The 20,339-nt window shown below is 33.0% G+C and overlaps 1 protein-coding gene across 2 annotated transcripts; it reads right to left on the bottom strand.

Moving 5' to 3' along the window:
* Window positions 1-8,569: 8,569 nt before the first annotated feature.
* LOC127722170 (uncharacterized) lies at window positions 8,570-18,099 on the bottom strand. Of its 2 annotated transcripts, XM_052229052.1 has the most exons (3): window positions 17,186-18,099; window positions 16,067-16,236; window positions 8,570-10,352 (listed from the first exon to the last, which is right to left on the bottom strand). In XM_052229052.1, the coding sequence occupies exon 3, from the start codon at window positions 10,340-10,342 to the stop codon at window positions 8,648-8,650; it is 1,695 nt and encodes a 564-aa protein (XP_052085012.1). In that variant the 5' UTR covers window positions 10,343-10,352; window positions 16,067-16,236; window positions 17,186-18,099; the 3' UTR covers window positions 8,570-8,647. The 2 variants fall into 2 exon arrangements, with proteins under 2 accessions (XP_052085012.1, XP_052085011.1); XM_052229051.1 differs by lacking the exons at window positions 16,067-16,236; window positions 17,186-18,099 and adding an exon at window positions 12,004-12,180.
* Between the last annotated feature and the right edge of the window lie 2,240 nt (window positions 18,100-20,339).

The following is a 20,339-nucleotide window of genomic DNA, read 5'->3' on the forward strand; positions in this document are numbered from 1 at the left end:
AAAAATGCGCGATTAATTATTGCGATTTCTCGAAAAGCTGCATACAGATATATGCATCAGATATCAGAATGCTGGCTCTTATTATTGAGATACTCACCCAGTCGAATTATTTGGGTCAATAAAAACCTAGCAATAATTTCTAAATTTACAGTATGTGATACTTGCATAGTAATACCTTCATGTTACAAACTTTCACCATAAGTTCAATTATAATAAGTAAAGCAGGCTACCATTCAACGTGTGCACTCTTGTTCTTGAAAAGGGTTGACATAAACCTGGCTTGCCCAGTAATTTTAAAGAGTTGTGTTCCTTTCCACAGAAACCTTAAGCTTTTTAAATTCTCAGGAAAATTGAAAAAAAATGATGCAGTTTGGTTTTCTATGTTGTTTGGTTGCTGTATAGTTGAGGTATACACCACATTTCCTTTTATTCATGTTTAAATATAAAGAATTACGTAGTATATTTCTTAAGAATTGGAACCGCCTACATATATTTGTTCCGCCTAACAGATGTTCCACTAGAAACTTTGTTATAAACAATGTCATAATATCTGTTCCTGTTGGAACAAATATTTTATACCATTTATCAAGGAATTGTATATTTAAATATACAACTCCTTGCGTTTATTCAGTTAGGAAGGAACATATACTGTAATATTTATTCCAGTCGAAATAATAAATTTAAGACTGGATTTCCCAACTCTTGAAAACCACGAAAATTATCAGTTAATAGTAGCTTCTACAATAACTAAATGCATTATGCCTTTTGGGTTCTGGTATACCGTACTGTTAATAGCAGACTTGTTCTTGTACTGTTATGAATCACAGTTTATGACCAAACTCAGTAAAGACCCGTCTAAATTGTATTTAATCGATAAATTCAACAACACTTACCGTTATCTTGATGATATTTTAAAATAATCAAGAATTTTCTAAATATACTGCCGAAATTTACCCAAAGGAACTCACTTTAAATAAATCAAATATAAACAGTAATAACTGTCCTTTCGTAGATTTAGATATTTCAGTTTTACACGGGAAACTCTACACTAAAATCTACGACAAAAGGGACGCTTTTTCGTTCCCTATTGTTAATTTTCCTTTTTTGGACGTTGATGTTCCTTTGGCACCATCTTACGGTGTTTATATATCCCAACTCATTCGCTATGCCCGTGTCTTTTGTAACGTTTTGGATTTCAATGAACGTTATCTATATATGATCATATATAGTCTAGTCAATTTAGTGAACAACCTGCAACTAATTGCAACACAAAGTTTTTCTATGAAAAACAAGTCTGTTACTATCTATAAACAACATACTAAAACTATACAAAAATATATTTTGCGGAAAGTGGTGTAATTCATGTAAATATTTTGTAGTAAAAGTAAGGTTATATGAGTTGCTCCCCCTTATTTTCCAAAGTTGAAAAAATAAATTTATACAAAAAATGTTCTGTAATTTTTATTACAGTTGAAGTAATACAATACAATACATAATTATCTCAATTCAAAAGAATAATATTACAAATGCATCACTTTCCTGTCTCAAAATTTGTATATTTGAATAAAGATATAGACCGAGATTCTGTTTTGCTATTTTACAATCCAAGAATCTAATTATCCACCACAGTGTTATATATTGAAATCTGTCCTGAGTCAAATTAGCCAACTTAGTCACAATCTTAATCGGTATTTATGAAAGAAAGAATTCTGCCCCTGTGTTAAAGGCACGGACAGTTAATGTATAGTTGGGGGAGGGTTTCTCGAAACACATGTTTTGTCCTTTATAAAAAAAAATATTATTGCAAGACTTAATTTTTGAAATTCAAAGTCTTTTATGTATTTTTTTCCACAACTTTACAAAGAAAACATTTTCTTTTTTTCATTTTTCTTCTTGAACAAACATGTTAAAATTTAGAATTCAACAATATTTTTTATAAAAAAATAAGAATGATGAGTGTAAAATGATTGTATGTTTAATATTTTTCACAAATGGAAATTTCAGGCTCCTCCAAGCAAATAGCTACTCATGTAATTAGCGACGATCTCATTACTCACACACCAGCTTTGGCTGTAACACTGGATCAACTTTTCATTGGTTGCTAGTTGGATGTGTACTGATTCATATTTTAGTCGGTGCCAACAGTATACACCTGTTGACTGGTTATGAGGGTAATAGCAAGTTTGTTGTCTCTGAGATACCAACTATTGCTTGAGGCGAAGCCGAGGGCAATAGTAAGTATCAAAGCGACAACAAACTTGCTATCGCCTTCATAACCAGTCAATAAGTGTTTTAATATACCGAACAAACCATCTTTCTAAAAAGTCTACATACATCATCTGAAAGAAAAGAAAAATGTCACATAAACAAAATGAACTATAAGTTTGTTTTATAGTCCGTGTTGTATTTGTAAATATTTCATTTACTGAAATCAAGACTAGGAATACTTGTGTACAAATTCCCGTGCATATGAAAAATTCTACTAGACTAGCTAAAGTACTGTACACCAAAGCAATCACATTTTCTGAAGACGACGACAGACCCATATTATACATTTACTATATTTTAGATCTTTTAAAATGCGTCGCGAAGATTTTCTTTTTCTTTTTTAATTGCTTCTGGTAAGTGATATATTAATTTGAAATTACGACAGACACAAACAGAGTTACGATATCAGAGTTTGACGTTGCCAAGCGCACAAATCCAAGCAGAATAGTTAATGACGTCAAATGTCCAATGAAAATAAGTATGAAAACGTACGGGAAATATGATTATAAAACTATTAAACGGGGTAATAGTCTTTGAAACTATTGACTGGCAAATAGTCTGTGGAATGAAACAGCACAACTATTTCAGTATTTTTTATATAGAAAAAAACATACTGAGGTATAATAATATTTATTCATCAACTGTAATTAGCTTTGAACTAGCTATTAGAACTCAGTGTCTTTTTGTTAATTGATTATATACTCCGTACTGATCGTTTTTAGTTGAGCGCTTTCCAACTGAGTTTTACAATTTGTTCTTATGTTGTTTGCTATTACAAAAACTTTTCCTGATTATGGGAGGGCTGAGTGCTCGCAAACATGATTAACCGTGCACACTATCGATATTATTATCACAAGTAAGTGGCCCTTTATTACTTGGTGGTTATTGTTTACTGTCTGTCATATTTGTTTTTTCCATTTATTGTCTTAACAGTTTTATATTTTAACGATGAGCTATTATAGTTGTTACCATCCACACCCATATCATTGCTATCTCTTGTGGAAAGTTTTCTCATTGGTGATCATACAACATCTTATGTTTTTAGAGTGTGGAGATTTTGCAATAAATCATGGTTTCACTGGCAAGCGATCGAACATACTACCAAGAGGTCACTGAAAGAGTTTAGTGGACCTCAAAAGCTAAACATTTATATTCTTTAGGCATGAGGTGTATTTTTTTTAATATTGTTTAGTTTCGTTCAAATGAGTTGAATACAGTCCAGCACATTCCGGAAGCAGAAAACGGCTTCTTTAACATTGATATTTCTGTAATAGAATATAATTATGAGTAAAAAGAGATTTGAGGTTTTTAAAGTCAATGAAAAAGCAACCCAAACCACTAACAAAAACCAACAGACATAATTTCAGATTAGACATGACTATATAAACGCTATCTCTGACCATAAGTCGCCCTTTTTTTTTTACAGTTCTTAGACTAAAGATGATTACCTTTTATAAAATTAATTCAATGAGATATCTTAAAGAAGGAACTTGGTCATGCTTTTCTTACTTTTCTTTATATATATATATTGACCAATGACCATAATATTTTCAGACAGCAATCAACCCATGTTAGATCTTTCACAGTCATGATCATTATCATTTGCATGGTTAATGTTTCAGACCACCACAAACAGGTTTACAGGGAACACATTAGGCGCTGTAACTATTAACACTTCCTCCAGGAAGTGATCCCATCAATTCATTCAACAGTGCTTATCTCATTTCCAACATCCAAAATTGGACCACTTTGGTACAATTACTATTTAAACTAAGTTCAAGCTCTTGGGATAAATTTATAATCATATTGACAAAGCTGCCCTTGAAATTGCCTTAAACAATTTCAGATCTTCATTTCATGCTAATTCAGTGAAATAGAATATGTTCCAAAATTTCAAAAGCTTATATATCTGAAATTAAACATAGATATTGATAGAGCGTGCTAAATAAGATAGGTCTGTGTTTAACTGTGACTTTATGCAATTCAAATATTGTAAAAGTAGCTAATGAAAAAATACACAAAAAGGACTACAGTCAATGACGATGCAAGGACACTAGAAAAACAACTCTTCCAGTAATTAACATGACAAAACCAAAGTCAGTAACCAAACTGATTTACAGTTATTTTTTAGCACAATCATTTTGTTTATTATACCTACACGTATAATTACTATAAATACATAACAGAAACATAAGATAAAAATTTCAAGCTTCCACAAAATGCACTTCTTTTAAACTGGATTTTACTGTGTGTTTATTTATTCTACATTGTATAGAGAAACTAGAGGAGGATTGAGTTCTCACACAACATGTTTTACCCCAGCCACATTATTGCACCTATCCCAAGTCAGGAACCTCTAGCCTTTGTTTGTCTTGTGTGTGTGTTTTTTTGTTTATAATTTTGGTTCATTTGTATGTATTGGAGTTTCAAGGGTTGTGTCCATTTCGCTGAACTAGTGTACACAATAATTAAGGGGTTAGCTGAAGCCCACCTCTGTGTGCCGGATCTATATATATAATTGCTTGCTATGTTAAAGACCCATTATAGTGGCCTTGTTTTCTCTTTGACACATTCCCTGTTTCCATTCTCCATTTTCGTTTTAAAAATAAAACTGGAAATAACCATGCAAGATTTTAAAATTTTCATGTTTTATACCCCTCACTTAGGGGTATTACGTTTTTCGGTCTGTGTGTCAGTTCGTTCATCAGTCTGTCTGTCCCGCTTCGATTAAAGTTTTTTTGTTAAAGTTTTTGGTCAAGGTTGTTTTTGATGTCAACTTGAAACTTAGTACACATGTTCCCTATGATATGATCTTTCTAATTTTTTAGAGTTTTAACCCCAATTTTAAGGTCCACTGAACATAGAAAATGATAGTGCGGATCGGGCATCCATGAACTATGGACACATTCTTATTTTGTAATTAGTTCGTATAACAAAATATTTCACACAGCAAATTGATTAGTTGATATCGATAACAAGAGGAAAACATATGCATATAAACATAAGATAATATAGTCTGTCTATAAAAATCCTATGTTAAAAGTTTTAACCATGAATAACCCAGCTTTTTATTTCCATTTTTCACAATTTTTCCCTACAAATCACATTTTACACAAGAATTACAATTTTTCAAATACTAACTACTATAGGACTCCTTAAGATAAACATCAGATAGTATTTTCTATTTTCTATTTTGATCCCAATTCGAAAGTTCTAACAATCAATAACCGAGATTTTTTTATTTCCAGTTATTGGGATTTTCTGTCTTAAAACAAACATATATTCAACCAAAATTACCCAAATATTAATATTGATAACTAAAGGACTTCACAAAATAAACATAAAATAGTATATTCTTTTTAATATATAGATCAAATTTCAAAAATATTAACCATTAACAATGGACATTCTCTACGTTTCCTGTTTTCGATGTTTTTTTCACTAAAAATCACTCATTTCACCTCAAAATTACCTCAATATGAAAAATAATAACTAGAGGACTACATAATATACTATTAAGATAAGGTTTCCTATCTTCAACAAGCTTTAGGTATAAAAATGTAACCATAAATAACAATTTTTCTTCTTTTCAAGTTTTCAGCATTTTTTCTCTAAAAACCACATATTTTACCCAAAAAAAACCTTGTGTTGCAATTAGTTGGAGGTTGAGTGATTTTAGAGCTAAATTGACTAGGCTAATATTACTGGTAAATTATTAAGGCAGGGATTTCATTACTACAAATTACTTAAAACCTTTACTAAATTCTTCCATAGAGATAAAGATTTGGTTTTGAAGTTTGGTTGTACCTGTAGAAAACTTATTTCAAACAAGATAGCACATCCTCATTGTTACGGAGATGTTGTTTACCGAGCCAGGAAATTTGGAAACGATCCGGGTAAACTTATCGATCCTTTAAATAAACTTATTCTAAAAGGTTACTAATTCAACACTGTAATTAGATCTTTGAATATTGTTTTTATTGGTATTAATGTTGATTTTCTTATCAGTAAATTAAAATCAAACTAAATATTATTTTTATATATATATATGCACATTCATGGCTCTACAATCTGTCGATACCTGTATCTTGGCATTGCACAAGGTCATGTTTTTCTCTGACTGTTTACGACATCTTTACACTAAATCCAATAGATGTTGGATGTGTACTGATTGATATTTTAGTCTTAGTTGCATGATTTTTTTCATTAGTTGTTATTGGCTTTGAACAAGCTATCAGTAACTGCGAGTACTCTCAGATCTGTACTTAGTGTCTTTCTGTTGTGTGGGAGTACAAGTACCCGTCCTCGTTCACTCTGTGTTTTTGTTAGATGTATTTCTATTTGTATCCATCTGATGAGTTAAGCCTTTTTCAACTGTTTTTATAGTTTGTTCTTATGTTGTACCGTTACACGACTGTCCCAGGTTAGGGGGAGGGTTTTGCGCCAACAAACTGGTTTAACCCCGCCACATTCTGTAGGAGCCTGTAGTTCAGTGGTTGTCGTTTGTTGCTGTGTAACATATTTGTTTTTCGTTCATTATTTTGTACATAAATTAGGCCGTTAGTTTTCTCGTTTGAATTGTTTTACATTTGTCATTTCGGGGCCTATTATAGCTGACTATGTGGTATGGGCTTTGCTCATTGTTGAAGGTCGTACGGTGACCTATAGTTGTTAATTTCTGTGTCATTTGGTCTCTTGTGGGGAGTTGTCTCATTGGCAATCATACCACATCTTCTTACTATACGACCCCAAAAAAAATTGCGGTCGTATATTAGTATCACGTCGTCGTCGTCAGTGTCGTCCGAAGACAGTTGGTTTCCGGACAATAACTTTAGTATAATTAAATAGAAATCTATGAAATTTAAACACAAGGTTTATAACCACAAAAGGAAGGTTGGGATTGATTTTGGGGGTTATGGTCTTAACATTTTAGGAATTAGGGGCCAAAAAGGGGCCCAAATAAGCATTTTTCTAGTTTCCAGACAATAATTTGTGGAACGGTGTATGAATCTCTCTGAAATTATACCACAAAGGGATGGTTAGGATTTGCTTTGGGGGGGAGGGGGTTATGGCTCAAACCGTTAGGAATTAGGGGCAAAAAAGGGGAAAAACAAGGGTTTCCTGGTTAATGGACAATTACTTAAGAAAATTTAAAAGCAGTGTAAGGGAGGTAATCCAAACACAACGTTTCGATTACCTCCCTTACACTGCTTTTAAATTATGTATAAAGAAATGTTGTATTGTCTTGAGATGATTTGCTGTCAATTTATTTTTAGATCGAAGTTACTATTAAGGAATATTAATTTTAGCCATGATTATGTATGTCATTTTCTATTTTAAGACTTTTATGATGTATTTAAATGGGTAATTATGGTTGCAAACTCCATTGGAAATTTGAATTAAGTTTATGTCCATATCTTGAGGGAAAGAATTTTTTGGGGGAAAAGGGGGGGGGGGGGGTGAAAAAAGAAATTGTGGGGGGTCAATTTTTTTCTCATTTCAGATTTCAGAAATTAAAAAGAAAAATTCTTCAAATATTATTTTTTTTGCAAAAAAAAGGGGGGGGGGGGTCAATACGCAACAGCATAGTGTATTGCACAAAAGCAAAAAAAAAGGGGGGGGGGTCAATTCGCAACAGCAAAGTGTATTGCACAAAAGCAAAAAATTGAACATAAATTCAAATCATATAACGAACTCTAAGTTCTTTGACTACAGTTATTCTGTGTCAGAAACCTATTATGTGTCAAATATTTAATTACAATCCAAATTCAGACCTGTATCTTAAGCGCGAATATTGTGTCCATTTTTGCCCCAACTGTTCAGGGTTGGACCTCTGCGGTCGTATCCAGCTGCTCTCGGCGAAGCAATTTATTTTTATATGTAAGAACAAAAGAAAGGAAACATTTCTTAATAAATTTTTGCATTAAGAATAATCTAGATTTGTACAAGCAGGTGGTGCATCTTTGTTGAAGGCTCTTCACTGTAGAAAAGACTGGAGCAGTAAAAAATATTCAGGGAATAAATTTTATCACTATTGTAAGAAAATACAATTAACAAATCTGGCCGAAATGGTATGCTTTTTTTTTGTATATGGATTAAAAAATAAAAAAAGACTTATTGTATCTATGATGAATTATATGAAATAGACCTTTTTATATTGAATATGGAATAAACATTTTCAAAATATATAGTTCTACAGAAGCACTCACAATTTCATGAACCAAGGAGATAAATATCAATAGCATTCTATTTCGACTATCTCTGTTTCATTGCAAAACTGGAAGACAAAAATGTAACAACATAAAAGTCATCTTTAATGGTCAATACATTTATTAAAATAGGGTGCACATAAAAAAATGCTGAATTTAGAAATGAAAACTTATTCTTTGTCCCAACTATACATTACGTTGTACAAAGCAGCATTGCCACTACTTTTATCACAAACTAGAAGAGAGTTATTTTCCTTGCAATAGTATACAGCATTTGGTTCGGAGAGGCCGTCATCTTTATTAAGTAATATCTTACTGGCTTTTCCATCATGTTGAATAAGCACTAGATTGTTCGAATCACGCCCAACAACAAATACGTTTTGATTATTGTCAAGAGATAATGCTGTCGGAAAGCGTATGGATTCATCCTTAAATGTCCATATGTCTGTACCGTTCATGGTGCAACAGTGTACAGTATGCAGGGATGAATTTGTGAAGTATATCATTTTACCTGAAGTTGTTATATTTCTCAATTCGATTTTCTTGCATTTAACTTCTCCTACTCGTTTTCCCGAAGGATCAATTACCACAATGCCCTCCTTGCCTCGCGCAACATATAGCTTTCCTTCATTGAACGCTAAGCCAAAACATTTGAATTCTAGCTCCAAAGTCTTCCAAACACAACCATTTTGTATGAGATCGATACGCTTGTTTCTTCCGTGAGAAACAGCCACGCCATCCAAACCACACAATGCTAAATCAAAGGTTAAAAAAGATGTGGCGATGTTACGGATATGTTTTCCGTTTTCAGTGTATTCTTGTATATGACGAGCTGCAGTATGAGTGTTTGCTATCAGAATGTGTCCATTTGGTAAAATTATGCATCCATAAACAAATATGCAATCATCTTTTTTTTGAAGATTCAGTTTTTTGTCTAATTGAAGAACTACATCCTGAATACGACTCTCTTTTATTTGACTTCTCTGTATCTGTGCTTGTCCTATTTTAGAATCATAGAACAATAAACCAGACTCACGTTTTTCAAGCTTGATAACACCAACTCTATCAAATTGTTCGAAAAGATTATCAATAATCGGATAAAAATCAAGTTCAATATTATAACTCCTGGAATGGCTTGTTGCTAACTTTATAGACTTGATCTCTTCATTAACGTCTTTATATACTTGTCGTATGCCGAGAAACACATGAAGGTCAGAAGCGAAATCTTTTAACTTTAGTGTTTTTTCTTTAAGCTTAATCAAATTTATCTCTGCATCTTTAAAATTATTTAAATTTTTGCTGCTTTCAGATACACATTCGTCAGATATTGATGACAGTTCATGTAATAACCTTTCTTGCAACTCGTCAAAGTAACGGACTACTTTCTCTTTGGTGTCTTTAATGGTTTTCTCAATATCTCGTCTTTGGGTCTGGATTGATTCATGTACTGTTTTTCGGTCACGAATAAAATCTTCTATATTTTGTAATGATCTATTAATGGTATCTTCAAGGTCATGAATTACCGTTGAGTGTTTTGCATTTATTGCTACATCCTCCAGAGGCACAACATCCGGGCATATCTTGTGCTCAGAAGACACACAAGCTTTGCAGAGTGCTTCATCGTGACTTTTGCAAAACCAATCAAATGTTTTGTTGTGCTGAACACACGTTTGTTCTATGGTTATATTTTGTATATTACGGTAATTATCTACTGAAATTAGATGATGACCTCGGGAAAATTTTGTCGCCTTGTGAACCTTTTCGCAGTCTGGACAAAATCCTTCCTCGCATTCAACACACCACGTATTAGCTTGCACTGTTTTATTGTGGTAACAACATGGGTCGCAAAAGACAGGCGTTGACATTGTTCTCTACCTATCAATTAAAAAAAAACACTATCAAATACAAAATTGTGGAACAATAAAATTATAGATTAAGCACAAATGTATGACCTCATGTATGGCGAATGAGGTAGGTAAACAAGGGAGGTAATATGACTGTAAATTCAGAAAGTTTTGCGATGTATTTATGATTGCGATAATTGTTACGGGATATGTTTCACAAAATAAAAACTAGCATTTTAAATTTAAGTAGCATAATGTGTATGTAACATGTCATGAAATCGCATTAATTAATCGCGCATGTGTTTCCATAGTTTAGAAATCGCAATAATTAATAAATGTATGCAAAACTTTCTAAATTTACAGTAAAAAAGATACACACTTCTGATCTGTTCATACCAACATTGAACAAACATGTCAATCAGATCTTTATGTGTTTCCTCCCGAAAAAATCCATCATAACGACTTCGATTGGGAAAAGCGATGTAGAAAACAACAAAATACGATAATCCACTGTTAAGTGTACATTTGTTTATCGATTCTTTTAATGTAAGAAGAAGGAGAGACTGATATCAAGAAATCAAGTCATTAACAAGACAACCGTGACCATAACCAAAACGGAAAACAGACGAAAAGACGGACGACAGTCCCCCAAACTCTACACAGAAAACAAGAGATTGTTTATTACGAAACCCACTAGAACACTATTTAACTTCAGTGCTCCGGAAGGGTTAGCAGTTCCTGCTCTACTAGTGGTACTGGCCATGTTAGTCATTGGAAGTAAATGTTCTTTGATAAATCGTGTTCGGTGATTTCATCATTACGCATTTGTAACCCTTGGTTCAATAAATTCCTTGTACGTGTGAGATTGATTGATTGTTGTTTGCTTTACGTCCAGTGACAAGTATATATCATTTGTTATCGTCCTAATACTTTTATTTGGATTTCAGTTTCATTATTATAAGTAGTATGGTACGAAATGCGACATAACAGGAAATATATAAGTTTCCAAATTCATAAATTAATGCGAATCAAAAAGAGATCTTTTATGAAAATAATCGTTTTTATATAATTATTTTGCGTTGAACAACAATAAAAAATTCCCCACTGGTGGTAATATTGGACAAATGGTAGGCAAATCAACAGCATTTCTGAAAAATTATTCAAATTAAGACATTTTACAAGAAAAAATATGAATTTGAATAAGCTATAGATTTATAAGAATTTCTTTATTATAGTAACAGTCATTACGGCTAGTCTACAGGGACAGCTGTAAGACTGCTTTCAACAGCATTTCATTGAAGGCATTAATGTTGAAACTTCTATCTTTATTTTTTTATAGAAAAAAATAAAATTACATGCCTTCGCGACCGGCTCTTATGTTCTATAACAGTAACTGCGGCTATTTTATAAGGTCCAAGGGCTTAATTGACACAAATTTAAAACTATATTGGATGCTAAGTTTGGTGTGATAGGACGACGACGACAGATGCCAGTTATTGCTATACGTTAAATGGCTTTGAAAGCCCCGGTGAACTAGAGGGGATTGTTCTTTATTGTAGTTATGTTAACAAATGCTCCTAATTTCTAACACGGAAGTTAAATATACAAATACAAGGTTAACATTGAAATCGTTGAATAACAAAAAAAATAGTGTGTATGATATTGTTTACTACTACACTTACTCTATATTCCTGTGTTGCTGAGCGTTTTAAGTTCCTTTAATTGTTATTTCAGTTACATTTTCTTTGCCCGACTCAGATTTGCTGTATGATCTTCCATATCAACGTATGTCGTATATCAGTAATAGTATTAATAAATGTAAATCGATAACGAGACTTTACAATTTAAACTCGGTAGTATCGAGCGAAGAAGGCGGGAAATTTGAAAAAAAATATCAGACTGACGTTATCAATATCAAACCGTCCACAACGGATGGGTGTCAGCTGAATTTCTGCAAATTGCTAGGGACAGACCCCTTTACCATCATTTCTTAAAAAAAAGTAATTCCTTTCAGAAAGGAAGTGAAAGAAAAAAGTTAGTTTCCAATGGAAATAAAAAAGGGAAAAAAATGATAAAAGGTAACATTGAGTTTTTTGTTGTTCCTGTATTTTATATGATTTTTTTGTTCAATCATTAATGAAAATGAAAACGTGAAATAATAATTCGCTTTTAGCAGCCAGCTCGGTTCAATTTTATCAAAATAAGCGAAGAAGCATTGTTGATGAATTATTCACTTGCAAGTGAATGATTCGACCACATTGAATCCGTATTCTTGTGACTTCTATTTAACCCCTTAGCTAGAGATGGGTTACGCATGAACTAGGCGTGTTCAGCTATTAAAAGGAAAAGAATGTCAACAATGAAAGTGAAACAAGGGTAAACCATTTGGTTGACCGATTCGATCCACAAAAACTCATTCTTATACAGGTAAAAACGATGATTAACATATTTGTTTAACCTACAATATGAAATCAAACAGACCTAGAAAAAATCCCATTGCACGTGTTCACTGTTTATTTAGATCTATATTTATGTTTATATTGGGTTATATGACCGGCGGCAGTCTTCGGAGGTCACATCGATGGTTAATTAGTATGCGTCTAGACTAAAATATTCACGAAATGCGGATACATATTTTCGAGACCATGTATTGCTAATTGTTCATTTTAGACTTTTTGCAAGTTGGATATACGTTTTAGTAGGTTTTAAATCAAATATGAGAATTTGAGTCAAATCGGTAAACATGAATTTGACAGAAAATGCCCCTTCAAAGTTGAAGAAATAATTTGTCCGAGAATAAAAAACTAAAGCTGCATGTCGGTACCTTCAACATTTGATAAATAGGGTCAATCTATTCTTTTCTGCCGAGTAAATCTTAAACAGTCATTATCTTAGCCAAGCAGGGGTTCGACATTAACTTTTTTAACAACTTGACATTCGAGCAAGTAACCATGATGTATTACTTATCCGAAAGAGATAACCACTTGTCCAAATTTTGTACTTGCTTACGAAATTTTAGACTGCTATTTATGAACATAAAATCAGATAAATGCAACTAAATAAGGAATGAAATGTAGTCGATTACCGAAAGTGTCGTACCAAGCCACTTGAACAACACCAGTTCACCATTGACCTTAGAGCAAAGTCAAAGCCGAATCTATGGTTTAATTCATAACATATAATTTTGTAGTTTTCTGTGTTTATGTCTTGTTGCTAGAACTTATGTGTCTGTCCTGTACAGTATATATATATATGTGTGTGTGCGCGCAAGCGGTGTTGCCACGATGTCACAGAAGTAAGGGTTCGAATCCCGCTGAGGGAAGAACAAAAAATTACTTACGCAAATTTGAAGATTTAACATTGTTGGGCTAAATCTGAGACAAATTAAGGACATTTATCTCGTCAAGTATATGAACTAAGAATATTTAACTCGTCAAGACTTAGTGTCTGGACTTAATATATTTATGTTGTCAAGTGTCTGGACTAAGGATATTTAAAAAGTCAAGACGTAGTGTCTGGATTAAGGACATTTATCTCGTCAAGTATATGAACTAAGAATATTTAACTCGTCAAGACTAAGTGTCTGGACTTAAGATATTTATGTCGTCAAGTGTCTGACTAAGGATATTTATCTTCTCAAGTGTCTGGACTAAGAATATTTATCTCGTCAAGTTTTTGAACTGAAACTATTTATCTCGTTAAGCGTCTGATTAAGGATATTAATCTTGTCAAGTGTTTGGACTGAGAATATTTATCTGGTCAAGGTTCTGGACTAAGTATTTTTATCTCGTCAAGTGTCTGGACTGAGTATATTTATCTCGTCAAGTGTCTGGACTAAGGATTTTTATCTCGTCAAGTGTTTGGACTAAGAATATTTAACTCGTCAAGTCTCTGGACTAAGTATATTTATCTCGTCAAGTGTCTGGACTAAGTATATTTATCTCGTCAAGTGTCTGGACTAAGAATATCTATCTTGTTAAGTGTCTGAACCTAGGATTTTTAACCGTCAAGTGTCTGGACTAAGGATATTTATGTCGTCAAGTGTCTGGACTAAGAATGTTTAACTCGTCAAGTGTGTGAACTACGGATATTTAAATACTCAAGACTTAGTGTCTGGATTAAGGACATTTACCTCCTCAAGTATATGAACTAAGAATATTTATCTCGTCAAGTCTCTGGACTAAGGATTTTTATCTCGTCAAGTGTCTGGACTGAGTATATTTATCTCGTCAAGTGTCTGGACTAAGGATTTTTATCTCGTCAAGTATTTGGACTAAGAATATTTAACTCGTCAAGTGTCTGGACTAAGTATATTTATCTCGTCAAGTGTCTGGACTAAGTATATTTATCTCGTCAAGTGTCTGGACTAAGAATATCTATCTTGTTAAGTGTCTGAACCTATGATTTTTAACGGTCAAGTGTCTGGACTAAGGATATTCATGTCGTCAAGTGTCTGGACTTAGAATGTTTAACTCGTCAAGTGTGTGAACTAAGGATATTTAAATACTCAAGACTTAGTGTCTGGATTAAGGACATTTATCTCGTCAAGTATATAAACTAAGAATATTTATCTCGTCAAGTCTCTGGACTTAGGATTTTTATCTCGTCAAGTGTCTGGACTGAGTATATTTATCTCTTCAAGTGACTGGACTAAGGATTTTTATCTGGCCAAGTGTTTGGACTAAGAATATTTAACTCGTCAAGTCTCTGGACTAAGTGTATTTATATCGTCAAGTGTCTGGACTAAGTATATTTATCTCGTCAAGTGTCTGGACTAAGAATATCTATCTTGTTAAGTGTCTGAACCTTGGATTTTTACCCGTCGAGTGTCTGGACTAAGGATATTTATGTCGTCAAGTGTCTGGACTAAGAATGTTTAACTCGTCAAGTGTGTTAACTAAGGATATGTAAATACTCAAGACTTAGTGTCTATATTAAGGACATTTATCTCGTCAAGTATATGAACTAAGAATATTTATCTCGTCAAGTCTCTGGACTAAGGATTTTTATCTCGTCAAGTGTCTGGACTGAGTATATTTATCTCGTCAAGTGTCTGGACTAAGAATTTTTATCTCGTCAAGTGTTTGGACTAAGAATATTTAACTCGTCAAGTGTCTGGACTAAGTATATTTATCTCGTCAAGTGTCTGGACTAAGTATATTTATCTCGTCAAGTGTCTAGACTAAGAATATCTATCTTGTTAAGTGTCTAAACCTAGGATTTTTAAACGTCAAGTGTCTGGACTTAGGTATATTCATGTCGTCAAGTGTCTGGACTAAGGATATTTATCTCGTCAAGTGTGTGAACTAAGGATATTTGAATACTCAAGACTAAGTGTCTGGATTAAGGACATTTATCTCGTCAAGTATATGAACTAAGAATATTTAACTCGTCAAGACTTAGTGTCTGGACCTAAGATATTTATGTCGTCAAGTGTCTGGACTAAAGATATATAAATAGTCAAGACTTAGTGTCTGGACTAAGGATATATATCTCGTCATGTGTCTGAACTAAGAATATTTAACTTGTCAAGTGTCTGGACAAAGAATATTTAACTTGTCAAGTGTCTGAAATAAGGATATTTATCTTTTTATCTTGCCAAATAAGTGTTTGGAATAAGGATATTGATCGAAAAGAGTCAATGCTTACAGAAAATTCATTTTAATGTTGTCTTAAATAGATTTGTACGAAGAGAATAAAAAGGCAGTTTTCTGTTTAATCAACTAAATAGCATACCAAACATACCTTTAAGTTGTAAGCTACAGCATATTGACCTATAGGACAAAATCGAGGTTCGTGCCAATCACCCCCAGGGACCACCATAGCCACTGTATAATGTTTCCACAACCCGTCTTGTGTACATAGCCTGTATAATACACAGTACTAAACTAAATAGTACCAATGGGATATACTTTCTAAAATAAAAACCATACACATGTTAATTGAGGACATTTCAAAGTTATCTCGTCAAGTGTCTGGACTAAGGATATTTATCTTCTCAAGTGTCTGGAATAGAATATTTATCTCGTCAAGTTTTTGAACTGAAACTATTTATCTCGTAAAGCGTCTGATTAAGGATATTAATCTTGTCAAGTGTTTGGACTGAGAATATTTATCTGGTCAAGGTTCTGGACTAAGAATTTTTTAACTCGTCAAGTGTCTGGACTAAGGATATTTATCTCGTCAAGTGTCTGGACTAAGGATATTTATCCCTTCAAGTGTTTGGACTAAGGATATTTATCTCGTCAAGTGTCTTGACTAAGAATATTTAACTCGTCGTCTAGTGTCTTAACTAAAAAAAATTATCTCGTCAAGTGTCTGACTAAGGATATTTATCTTTTCAAGTGTCAGGACTAAGAATATTTATCTCGTCAAGTTTTTGAACTGAAACTATTTATCTCGTTAAGCGTCTGATTGAGGATATTAATCTTGTCAAGTATTTGGTCTGAGAATATTTATCTGGTCAAGGTTCTGGACTTAGAATATTTAACTCGTTAAGTGTCTGGAATAAGGATATTTATTTCGTCAAGTGTCTGGACTAAGGATATTTATCTCGTCAAGTGTTTGGACTAAGGATATTTATCGCGTCAAGACTTAGTTTCTGGACTAAGGATATTAATGTCGTCAAGTGTCTTGACTAAGGATATTTATCTCGTCAAGTGTCTCGACTAAGAATATTTAACTTGTCATGTGTCTGAAATAAGGATATTTCTCTCGACAAATAAGTGTTTTGAATAAGGATATTGATCAAAAAGAGTCAATGCTTACACCGAATTTATTTTAATTTTGTCTTAAATAGATTTGTCCGAAAAGAATAAGAAGACAGTTTTCTATTTAATCAACTAAATAGCATACCCAACATACCTTTAAGTTGTAACCTACAGCATATTGACATGTAGGACAAAATCGAGGTTCGTGCCAATCACCCCCAAGGACCGCCATAGCCACTGTATAATGTTTGCACAACCCGTCTTGGATACATAGCCTGTATGATACACAGTACTAAACTAGTACCAATGGGATATACTTTCTAAAAATAAAACCATAAACATGTTAATTTAGGACATTTCAAAGTTATCTCGTCAAGTGTCTGGACTAAAAATATTTAACTCGACGTCAAGTTTCTTAATTAAAAACAAATATCTCGTCAAGTGTCTGACTAAGAATATTTATCTTCTCAAGTGTCTGGACTAATAATATTTATCTCGTCAAGTTTTTGAACTGAAACTATTTTTCGCGTTCAGCGTCTAATTAAGGATATTAATCTTTTCAAGTGTTTGGACTGAGAATATTCATCTGGTCAAGGTTCTGGACTAAGAATATTTAACTCGCCAAGTGTCTGGACCTAGGATATTTATTTCGTCAAGTGTCTGCTCTAAGGATATTTATCTCGTCAAGTGTTCGGACTAAGGATTTTTATCTCGTCAAGTGTCTTGACTAAGAATATTTAACTCGTAGTCAAGTGTCTGAATAAAAAAAAATATCTCGTCAAGTGTCTGACTAAGGATATTTATCTTCTCAAGTGTCTGGACTAAGAATATTTATCTCGTCAAGTTTTTGAACTGAAACTATTTATCGCGTTAAGCGTCTGATTGAGGATATTAATCTTGTCAAGTGTTTGGACTGAGAGTATTTATCTCGGTCAAGGTTCTGGACTAAGAATATTAAACTCGTCAAGTGTCTGGACTAAGGATATTTATTTCGTCAAGTGTCTGGACTAAGGATATTTATCTCGTCAAGTGTTTGGACTAAGGATATTTATCTCGTCAAGTGTCTTGACTAAGAATATTTTACTCGTCGTCTAGTGTCTGAACTAAAAAAACTTTATCTCGTCAAGTGTCTGACTAAGGATATTTATCTTTTTTAACTGTCTGGACTAAGAATATTTATCTCGTCAAGTTTTTGAACTGAAACTATTTATCTCGTTAAGCGTCTGATTAAGGATATTCATCTCGTCAAGTGTTTGGACTAAGGATATTTATCTCGTCAAGTGTCTTGACTAAGAATATTTAACTCGTCGTCTAGTGTCTGAACTAAAAAAACATTATCTCGTCAAGTGTCTGACTAAGGATATTTATCTTTTCAAGTGTCTGGACTGAGAATATTTATCTGGTCAAGGTTCTGGACTAAGAATATTTAACTCGTCAAGTGTCTGGACTAAGGATATTTATCTCGACAAGTGTCAGGATTAAGGATATTTATCTCGTCAAGTGTCTGGACTAAGAATATTTATCTCGTTAATAAATAGTGTCTGGATTAAGGATATTTATGTCGTCAAATGTCTGGACTAAGGATATTTATCTCGTCAAGGCCTGACATAAAGATATTTAAATAGTCAAGACTTAGTGTCTGGACTAAGGATATTTATCTCGTAAAGTGTCTGGACTAAGGATATTTAAATAGTCAAGATTTAGTGTCTGGACTAAGAATATACATCTCGTCATGTGTCTGAACTAAGAATATTTAACTTGTCAAGTGTCTGGACTAAGAATATTTAACTTGTTAAGTGTCTGAAATAAGGATATTTATCTCGCCAAATAAGTGTTTGGAATAAGGATATAGATCGAAAAGATTCAATGATTATAGCGAATTATTTTAATGTTGTCTTAAATAGATTTGTACGAAGAGAATAAGAAGACAGTTTTCTGTTTCATCGACTGAATAGCATACCCAACATACCTTTAAGCTGTAACCTACAGCATATTGACCTGTAGGGCAAAATCGAGGTTCGTGCCAATCACCCCATGGACCACCATTGCCACTGTATAATGTTTGCATAACACGTCTTGGATACATAGCTTGTATAATACACAGTACTAAACTGAATAGTATCAATGGGATATACTTTTAGAAATAAAAACTATAAACTGTTAATTTAGGATATTTGAAATTTATCTCGTCAAGTGTCTGAACTAAGCTGGACTAAGGTTATTTATCTCGTCAAGTGCCTTGACTAAGAATTTTTAACTCGTCGTCAAGTGTCTGAACCAAAACAATTTATCTCGTGAAGTGTCTGATTAAGGATATTTATCTTCTCAAGTGTCTGGACTAAGAATATTTATCTCGTCAAGTTTTTGAACTAAAACTATTTATCTCGTTAAACGTCTGATTAAGGATCTTAATCTCGTCAAGTGTTTGGACTAAGCATATTTATCTCGTCAAGTATCTGGACGAAGGATATTTAACTAGTCAAGACTTAGTGTCTGGACTAAGGATATTTATCTCGTCAAGTGTCTGAACTTAGAATATTTAACTTTTCAAGCGTCTGGACTAAGTGTCTATGAATCACAGTTTATGGCCAAACTCAGTAAAGACACATCATTGTTACATTTGGGTGACACATTCAACAATACCTACCGTTATCTTGATGATATGTTTTCGTTTAATAATCCAGAGTTCTCTAAATATAATACCGAAATTTGCCCAAAGGAACTTTCTTTAAATAAATCTAACATAAACAGCAGTAGTTGTCCTTTTCTAGATTTAGACATTTCTATTTCTAAAGGGAAACTCCATACTAATATTTACGAGAGACGATTTTTCATTCCTTATTGTTAATTTTTGCTTTTTTAGACGGCGATGATCCTCTGGCTCCATCACACGGTGTTTATATATCTCAACTCGTTCGTTATGTCCGTGTGTGTGGTGATGCCATAGTTTTTAACGAAAGTAATCAATGCATCACTTGTAAATCATTAAGTCAGGGATTTTGTTACAATAAATTAAAAACATTTACTAAATTCTTTTATAGATACAAAGATTTGATTAGTAAATTTGGCTGTATGCTTATAGCGAATTCATTTTAATGTTGTCTTAAATTTCGTTATCAATGAGATTGAGATGTGTTGTGTGTGTATGAAATTGGATCGAAGCATTATTTGCCGTTCCCATAAATAAACGCACTATTAAATTGACGTAAAAGAACGGAGCAAACTGAATAAATGGCATACTTAAACTATTTACAATGACATATTTAGATAGGTTTGAATGAATCTAAATGATAATTGTATTCATATAT

The sequence above is a fragment of the Mytilus californianus genome, unplaced genomic scaffold, assembly GCF_021869535.1.
Source record: "Mytilus californianus isolate M0D057914Y unplaced genomic scaffold, xbMytCali1.0.p SCAF_12, whole genome shotgun sequence".
NCBI lineage: Eukaryota > Metazoa > Mollusca > Bivalvia > Mytilida > Mytilidae > Mytilus > Mytilus californianus.